This window comes from Saimiri boliviensis, unplaced genomic scaffold (assembly GCF_048565385.1).
Source record: "Saimiri boliviensis isolate mSaiBol1 unplaced genomic scaffold, mSaiBol1.pri Scaffold_25, whole genome shotgun sequence".
In the NCBI taxonomy this organism is placed as follows: domain Eukaryota; kingdom Metazoa; phylum Chordata; class Mammalia; order Primates; family Cebidae; genus Saimiri; species Saimiri boliviensis.
In genome coordinates, this window is record NW_027412508.1 from 49,326 (window position 1) to 58,760 (window position 9,435).

The 9,435-nt window shown below is 41.7% G+C and overlaps 2 protein-coding genes across 2 annotated transcripts; both read right to left on the reverse strand.

Moving 5' to 3' along the window:
• Positions 1–26: 26 nt before the first annotated feature.
• Positions 27–8,401, reverse strand: LOC141583403 (MAX gene-associated protein-like; the record flags this gene model as incomplete). The annotated part of the gene is made up of 4 exons (XM_074392570.1): positions 27–3,852; positions 4,791–4,967; positions 7,793–8,026; positions 8,296–8,401. Coding segments are annotated over 4 exons (1,794 nt in total), but the record flags the coding sequence as incomplete, so codon positions are not given.
• Positions 8,402–8,575: 174 nt separating this feature from the next.
• LOC104652610 (large ribosomal subunit protein uL24) lies at positions 8,576–9,337 on the reverse strand. Its single transcript, XM_010346204.3, has one exon. The coding sequence runs from the start codon at positions 9,091–9,093 to the stop codon at positions 8,656–8,658; it is 438 nt and encodes a 145-aa protein (XP_010344506.1). The 5' UTR covers positions 9,094–9,337; the 3' UTR covers positions 8,576–8,655.
• Positions 9,338–9,435: the final 98 nt, after the last annotated feature.

Genomic DNA, 9,435 nt, shown 5'->3' on the forward strand with positions numbered 1-9,435 from the left:
AAAAATAGTCACTTTTCGAAAGCAGAAAAGGAAAGATATATATATTTAATATATAAAAGAAAATGCTAAATCTGACATAATTATATTCTTAAAAACATTCCATTTATTTACAGATGTATAAAAAGGCGAATTATTGGTCTACTGAGATCATGCTTCTTATAGTATTAGGGTGAGAGCTCACTGTCTTCCAGGTTCCTCAACTCCTCTCACTCAACTTCACCTTTCATAATCACAAATGTAATATTCATAGATCAGTTTCCCCTAGGGTAAGGTTAAAGGGTAGGAGTTTTTGGAGATTTTAGATTTCTGTCAAGACTGCAGGATTGTTCTGATGCCTAAGCCCTCCTCAGTTTATCCCTGACAACACCTAGTTCTAAGAGGTCTTGAGAACTAATTGGGGGTTAGAATGATATCTGCAGCCTTCCCCCTAAAACGCCTGGAATCACCCCTCATTTCCATCTTCCTACAATCTCATCAAGAGTCAAATATCTCCAATTAAGAATCATTACCTGTTTACCTATTTTCTTTTCTTTTCTTTTTTTATTAAAAAAAAGGAAGTGTTAAGCTAAAATGGTCCTTCTTTTCCTGAGGATTTGTTCACTCACTTGCCTGCTCCCTGGCTGACCCTCAAAAGCCACAAAAAGAGCCTTGGGATATGAGGAGGAAATGTAGGGAAAAGACAAGCAAGGAAATGATTGGAAACTGCTATACCTGGATTAAAGTACTAGCATCTCTAAGGACAAGTATTAGCAGGGGGGACAGGTGCTGGATTCCTTGGCTAAGGCATTGAACGCAATCTGCTGGGTAAACAGTAGAAGGGTAATGAGAAGCTGAGGAGCACTCTACCTACTTCAAGCTTCTTTCCTAAGCTGTCGAGGAGGGAAGGTTAAGTGCTGATGAGCAGATAAGAAAGGCAAGCAGCACAAAACCAACAAGAATTTGCCCCTACTGCAATTTGCAGAGGAAGTTTTTCCACTGTTTTCAATCTGTTGATAACAAGAGTTAATAGAAAGGGAACCAACCATGGAAATAATAATTCACTGGCTAGATCCAATCCAAAGTTGGTCTCACAACCTAGGTCTGAAGATATGCTGAGTGGGATTTGGGATAAAGAAGACAGGAGATAGAGAAGAAACAGCATCACCTAGGCATGGCCCAGGCACTGGAAGCTCTTGTGTTAGTGTTTTAACAACACAAGCAAATCCTGTCAATGAAGACAGAACAGGGGTTACATTCCAAAATGTAATTATTTTAAGAAAGGCAAAATGCAGCAGCTAAATCCCAGTCTATACAGTTTCAGAATAGTGATTCTTGCCCCCAGGAGTTTCCAAGAGACCCCTCAAGTGCACCATGATTATTTACAAACTAGATAGGAAACATCATTTCTATACTCAATACAAATCTCATCTTCTGGGTTGAAAACTTCAGCCTTTGAGAAATCTATGAAAACAACTATACAAAAATATAAATATATTTTATCTTTACAGACTGTCAGTCCTTCATATCCTGACAGCTAATGAGTGAAAAAGCTCTACCGATCATTGAACCCATGGTTGCAGATAAAAAATATATCTTGTGATTCAAATACTGCCTTATTTCCCTGGTAAAGAGTGCCTACTGTGACTTTTCTTTACATCCTGTGAAGGTAATAGTGAATGAAACCTTCAAGCACCAGGAAGCTGGTTTGATTTGGGAAATTTCCAGCCCCATGATTTTTTATTTTGGCCACTGTCTCTGGGGAGATAATGCATTTTATTTTAGCTGTCTCCTGACTGATACAACCTGTGAAAGAGGTAGGGCTCCCTCTATGCCTACCTCCAAAATATATATTCCCAGTAAAAATCCCTGGTAATGTTAAATTATCTTTTCAATACCCACAAAAATAAGGGAGAACTACTATTTTTTTAAGATCTCAAAATAATTACCTTAATAATAAAAGTTAAAAGTATCCCTACTTTACCGAAGGCTTGAATTTGTTAATTCTGGTTGCAAAGGTGACGGAATGGGAGCTACTTGGGATATGAAAAAAGAAAATTTTGCTGAATGACACAGTCCTTCACTTTGGTATTCCATGGTACCCATCCTCTCTCTCCCTATTTTTTAAACATCAACTAAAAAGTATCTCTTCCGGATCCCTTTGCACAAGTCCATCACATTCCTTAGATTTCAGACTTAATCCAACAGCTCCGAGTTGTAGTTCAGTCCACAGCAACTCCAAAGTTGCAAACAGCTCTTTCTCTTGGGGGGAAGAATTAGAAACCACTGTGGGGCCAGAGTCTTGCTATAAATTCCTTGGGTAAGAGGGGCACCTCGTGTTCAGCGATGGATCACATCTTCTTAGAGAGGATGAGGGGACCCAGCACCACAAGTGAGGTAACACATTTTAACATGATCAGAATTTCAGAGTACTTCTTATACCAGGGTCAGCACCCTACCCCCTTTCTCCATCATTATCCACTGCATCATTGAAGTCAAGGATCCAAGTTCCAAGACACAAATAAACAGATACCTGCAGAGAAAGGAGGTGAAATCAATTTCCCCTTACAGCCTGGCTTCTATTCAAGGACAAGTTAGTTCACTTCCCTGCAGAACCTGGTGAAGCCCCCAAGTTGCCCAATTTAGCTATAACAGGTGCCAATGTAGGCATCACCTTGCTTTCCCGGCCTTCCTGGTCATTCCCTGTTAAGTTCATTTTGTGTCCAACTGACCCAACTTTGGCAGCTATAGGTGCCAAACAAGGCATCACTTTGAGATTCTGACCTTCTACATCACTGGAAGGATTAGCTACTTTTAAACCTAGAGGGGCCAGCTTTGGCATAGGCCTCCACAAAGTATCTGTGCTGTTGCTGTTCTCCAGGCCAGTCTTCATGTGCAGGATTGGGGGTGAGGACACACTTTCAGGCTCTGCAGGGAGGCCAGAAGTATTCTTCCTTCCATCAGTATCTTTTTTGTTGGAAAGGAGGGAATCCTTTATTTCGGAGTCAATAACAATCTTAAGGACATCTGGCTCAGAGGCTGGTTCTGCAAGTTGTTTTTCATTCTCAGAAAAGTCATCATCTTCTAAGTGCAAGAGGAGGGGACTGATGGAGTCACTCTCCCCTTGAACATCAGGCAACTCTTTCAAACCAGTTCCCAAGTGCTCAATCTGGAAAGTTGCTCTGTTTCCAGGAGGAACCTTACTGATAAAAGCCTGCCGAGCATCCCCTGGGAACTCTGTATCCACAGAGCTGGGTAGTTCAGCCAGGCTAACAGAGTCATCATTTAGTTGTTGATTAAGAAAGGCAATTTCATTGAGCAGTGAAGTCAGTGTCTCATCAGTATCATCCTCATCTTCCATGTTAGTTAGCAGTTCACCTGTATCAAGAGCTGCTTCCTCTATAGCTGATGTTACTTTCCTCAGTTCCATCTCTATGCTTGAGTCCTTGAGATCTTTTATCTTTAATTTATGAAATGAAGACTCCTTTGACTTCACTCTCTCCCCTCTCAATTCACTCTCTTTCCATTTATACTGAATCCCTCTCCTATCATCAGAAATCTTTTTAGGTAAGAACTCTTGTGCTTCCTGCATACTGGAAACGTCAACTATTTGTGGATAACCAGAATCTTTGTTTGCCAAAAAAACCTGCGGTGGACCCAACGTGACTCTGCCATCTCTGTTTCCTCTGGAAGAGATTCTACCCTTATCCTCTAAGGAGTTATCTTCATTCCTGACAGTGTCTTTCAGATGGTCAGATGGCTTGCCATCAGGAACTTCATGAGGATATTTGCTGCCACCCATATCTATCAAACCTCCCTCTGCAGCCAGTGATGTCACATTAACAATTCGTGGCATCATAAATAAGTCGTCGTTTTCTGAAAAACAAAAATTAAAAGAAAATTCATTTAGATCTACAGAGCTAACACCTCTCTCTCTGTGTCATACCATATGACCATCTTAGGGAGTTGTACTCTCAACTGCGCAGCAGTCTACTTTTATCAACAAGATGAAAGAAATAGCAGTTCTTCAAATTACTGATCTAACAAGAAAAAACTCAAGTAAAATCCAACCAAAAGGCTCTTTCCACCACTTTTTAAAGCTCCACTTAATTATTTTATAGAAATGCTCCCCAAGTTAATTATTGTCCTAAGGCAGAAATACATTTTGATTCTGTTCACCTAACTAACTGCTACTTGGCATAGAAAATGAAGCCCCAGAGGCAGCATGGGAACCAGAAAAAGATAAGTCCTCCAGAGTGAGGTGGGCAAAAGGTAGAGACAAGGAACTTTTGGCTGGCAATGGCAATAAAGTAACTAGGATTTTAATATTACTAAAGAGACCCTTTTACCTTACTAGAAATTTAGGTACCTGGAACCTGATCACTCAAGTGGGGCTTCTCTTTCAACTTTACCCTTTGCCCCAAAACAGAGTAATGCTCAAAGCGAATGAGGCTGGTAATGCAGGAATGTTATCATCTCTGAATACCACAAAAAACTGACAAATATTTATCAACACCAGGACCTAAGACCATGATCATTTAACATCTTCCTTTCACTCTGACATCTTTTTGATTATTCTACTTAGAAATCACCAGATTTCACAAAATGGTTCCCAATACCAGGTGTAAAACACACCAAACAGTACCACAGATCAAGCCAAATATGTTCTAAAAAGAGGGCCACCTCTTACCAAGGCAAATGCCAAAAAAATTGCTCTTTATCATTACAGAACACATTCAAAGGCTTTCTTGGTCACTGTGAGACACAAGGGGTAACTTTATCACTTTCCATAGAGGACAACACTTACAACATACCTGGCTGAGCCATAGCACTACTGGCAACTTGAGGCTTAAGATCAGATTCTAAGAGATCAGGAGAAACAGTTACCACTGGTCCTGAGAATAGAGGACCTTTTAGGGTGAGCAATTGCCCTTGTGGAGTCATCACAAGGTTGGCAGAGGTGTGTGGAGTGTTCGAGGGTGAGGTATTTTCTGTAAGAAAGATCAGAAATTAGTTATAGATAAAAGGCATTCAGCTGGGTATGGTGGTTCGTGCCTGTAATTCCAGCACTTTGGGAGGCTGGGGCAGGCAGATCACTTGAGTCCAGGAGTTCAAGACCAGCCTGGGCAACATGGTGAGACCCCACCTCCATTTCTACCCCCCCGCAAAAAACCATATATATATATATATATATATATATATATATATATATATATATATATATTTATTTATTTATTTTATATTTATTTATTTGAGACAGAGTTTCACTCTTGTTGCCCAGGCTGCAGTGTAATGGCGCAATCCTGGCTCATGGCAACCTCCACCTCCTGAGTTCAAGCAATTCTCCTGCCTCAGCCTCCTGAGTAGCTGGGATTACAGGCATGCGCCACCATGCCCAGCTAATTTTTTATATTTTTAGTAGAGATGGGATTTCTCCATGTTGGTCAGGCTGGTCTTGAACTCCCAACCTCAGGGGATCCACCTACCTCAGTCTCCCAAAGTGCTGGGATTAGAGGTGTGAGCCACCGCACCCAGCCTAAAAAATTTTTTTTAAAATTTGTCAGGTATAGTGGTGTGCACTTGTGGTCCCAGCTACTAGGGAGGCTGAGGTGGGTAAATTGCTTGAGCCCAGGAGGTCAAGGCTGGAAGTGAACCACTGCACTCCAGCCTGAGGTACAGAGTAAGACCCTGTCTCAAAGCAAAAACAAAAAACCCACACTGGATTTTTCTGGCTCATACACTGAGTTATCCAAAGATCCAAAGAGTAAAAAAGGATATACCATTCTTTTTGTTTGTTTGTTTTTAAATTTAAAAGTTGCCCAGGCTGGAGTGCAGTGGTGCTATCTGGGCTCACTGCAGTCTCTGCCTCCCCAGTAGCTGGGACTACAGGTATGCGCCACCACACCAAGCTAATTTTGGTATTTTTAGTAGAGAGAGGGTTTCACCCTGTTGCCCAAGGCTGGTCTCAAACTCCTGAGTGCAAGCAATCCTCCTGCCTCCACCTCCCTAAGTGCTGGGATTACAGGCATGAGTCACCACACCTAGCTAGATATACCATTCTCTAAGAATGTAAGTAACATAAAATCAGCATAGCTTCACTTCCAAAATAAAGATGGTAATAAGAATTTAAGACCCATTATTTTGTTTTTGTTTTGTTTTGTTTTCTGAGATAAGAGTTTCCTTGTTACCCAGGCTGGAGTGCAATGGTGCCATCTTAGCTCACCGCAACCTCTATTTCCCAGGTTCAAGCGATTCTCCTGCCTCAGCCTTCCAAGTAGCTGGATTACAGGCATATGCCACCACGCCAGGCTGATTTTGTATTTTTAGTAGAGAAAGGTTTTCTCCACGTTGGTTAGGCTGGTCTCGAACTCCCAACCTCAGGTGATCCACGTGCCTCAGCCTCCCAAAGTGCTAGGATTACAGGCGTGAGCGACAGCACCTGGCTACTTTGTTGCTTAATAGCAATGTATTAATAAGTGATCTGATGAAAAATAGACCCTGATTTGACAAAATTAAATTTTACAAAAAATTTCCCATTTATTAGTCTCAGCTAGACCCAACTTCAACCCATCAGCAGAACTGCAAGGAAATCATGAAGTCACATATAAAGTCAGAAAAATTAACAGTTTAAAACACTACTCACTAAAAATACATGACTAGGGGCGGGCATGGTGGCTCACACTTATAATCCCAGCACTTTGGGAGGCCAAGGCAGGCAAATCACGAGGTCAAGAGATCAAGACCATCCTGGCCAACATGGTGAAACCCCATCTCTACTAAAAATACAGAAATTAGCTGGGTGTGGTGGCGCATGCCTATAGTCCCAGCTATTGGGGAGGGTGAGGCAGGAGATTCGCTTGAACCTGGGAGGCAGAGGTTGCAGTGAGCTGAGATCATGCCATTGCACTCCAGCCTGGCAACAGACCAAGACTCTGTCTCAAAACAACAAATAAAAATAAAACACATGACTATAGACTTATATGTTACCAGGACTAGTAACTTCTCAGGATTTGCATGACTGTGTATTACAACCAAAAAACCAAAATCTAAAGCAGTTAGTATTCTATTTTTATACAACCCATCTTTAATTCATTTAATTAAAACTAAAACTGTGTGCTGGGCGAGGTGGCTCACACCTGTAATCCCAGCACTTTGGGAGGCTGAGGTGGGCAGATCACTTGAGGCAGGAGTCCAAGACAAGCACCAGCCTGGCCGACATGGCAAAACCCCGTCTCTACTAAAAATAAAAAAACTAGCCAGACATGGTGGTGCATGCCTGTAGTCCCAGCTACTCGGGAAGCTGAAGCAGTATAATCATCGTTTGAACCCGGGAGGTGGACGTTGCAGTGAGCTGAAATCACATCACTGCACTCCAGCCTGGGCAACAGAGCCGTCTCAGGCCAGGGGGACAGAGGGGCAAACAAACAAACAAAAAGCCAGGTGCAGTGGCTCACACCTGTAATCTCAGCCCTTTGGGAGGCAGAGGCAGGCGGATCACCTGAGGTTGTAAGTGTGAAATCAGCATAACCAATATGGAGAAACCCTGCTTCTACTAAAAATATAAAATTAGCTAGATGTGGTAGCACATGCCTAGAATCCCAGCTACTTGAGAGGCTGAGGCAGGAGAATTGCTTGAACCTGAGAGAAGGAGGCTGCAGTGAGCCAAGATCACACCATTGCACTCCAGCCTGGGCAAAAGAGACTCTGTCTCAAAAAAAAAAAAAAACCAACAACTGTAGACAAGAGAGGAGGAGCAGTCCAGTAAAGTCAACTGATACTCATCTACATTAAGGGAAGTAAAGAATGTCCCTCCTACCTGTGGCCTGGTCTTTTTTTCTAGAAAGAATCAAAGGTTTCCCCTTTCTGTTATTTATAAACATCTGTCCAAGATCTACAGATGATGCAGAAGATCCTTCCTGCTGTTTGCTAATTCTGGGAGACATGTCAAACTCATCTGATCCCATCTTCTTTTTTCTTTTTTGTGCCTCTAGTGCTTGCTGTTTTGCATAAATATACTCTAGCTTCTTCAGGACCACTTCTTCTGTCTTACCTACAAGAGAATTACAGATATACATTATCACTTTCTGCATTATCCCACATAATGAGAAACAGAAATCCAGTTGCTTTAACTATATTCCCGAAAACTATGGAAAGTAAGGTGATTACAGTTCAAAAGAAACATCCCACCCAGACAGAGGACAACTGTGCTATAAACTCTGGGAGCCAAGACTTCAATTTAGTAGTATCTGAAAGATCTACTGAGGACTACTCCTTGCTAAAACTGTATGCTCTTTAACAGAGATTATTTACTTGTCTTACCTGAAAGAGACGATACTTTTCGTATGAGAATATTCCGTTTCCGAGTCAGGAGATTTTTCTGTCCTATCAACTTGTCTGCCTGATCTGTTAGTCCCTGAATTTCACTGAATGCCTAAAATAGAAATAGCAGTATTATTGAAAATTGATCCGCTCTTTCTTTAAACACAGGTAAGGCCTACACAATTTCTCTAATTAAAAAAAAAACCTTAATCTAGTATCTTAAAATAATTTTTAAATTCCATTAATAATTGATGTTTCAGAAATTATTTTTTGTTAAACTGTAAGAGGGTTTCTGGCTTACACTTTTTTTTTTTTTTCCCTCGTTTCAAGTTTTAATCAAAGCTTGTATACAAGATCACTTTATTCCTGCATCTTCTCAATTGTTTCTTCCTTGTATTTGCCCTTTTCCTTTCCTACTTGGCGAGATTTGGCTTTCCGTTCAAGGATCTTTTTGCGGTCTTTGTCCAGTTTTAGCCTAGTGATAACCACCTTGCTGGGGTGAATGCCTACATGGACAGTTGTGCCATTAGCCTTTTCCCGCTGCACCCGTTCAATGTAGATTACGTATTTCTTCCTGTAAACCTGGACTACTTTGCCAATCTGCTGACCTTTATAGTGTCCTCGTACAACCTGAACTTCATCATCCTTTCGGATGGGCATGGATCGCACGTTGTACTTCTGTCTCAGCTCTCTGGAAAGAGGGGAGGACATAATCTTCCTGCGAATGTGGGAAGGTGCATTGAAATGCCTTTTGCGATTCTTGCTTCGGTCAGAAGTCACAAAGGGATTGAACTTCATTTTGGCTGCTCCCGCTTAGTTGATGGCCGCAAAAGGGAAGCTCTGGCTTACACTTTTAAGGAATGTGACCATGATTATTTCCAACGAGCATCACTGAATGGCAGTAGGCATTCCACTACTGCAAGGAGATACAAAACACTTGTGCTTTGCTTAGATTTTAATATTCAACCTTGAGATCATTTCCTAGTCTAACCAAAATCTGGTTGAAATAACTTTCCTCTAGAGCAGGCATCCCCAAACTTTTTACACAGGGGGCCAGTTCACTGTTCCTCAGACCTTTGGAGGGCCGCCACATACTGTGCTCCTCTCACTGACCACCAATGAAAGAGGTGCCCCTTCCTG

What these genes read in the sequence shown, in the direction of transcription:
- LOC104652610 (XM_010346204.3), bottom strand. Translation starts at nt 9,093, where the DNA reads ATGAAGTTCAATCCCTTTGTGACTTCTGACCGAAGCAAGAATCGCAAA.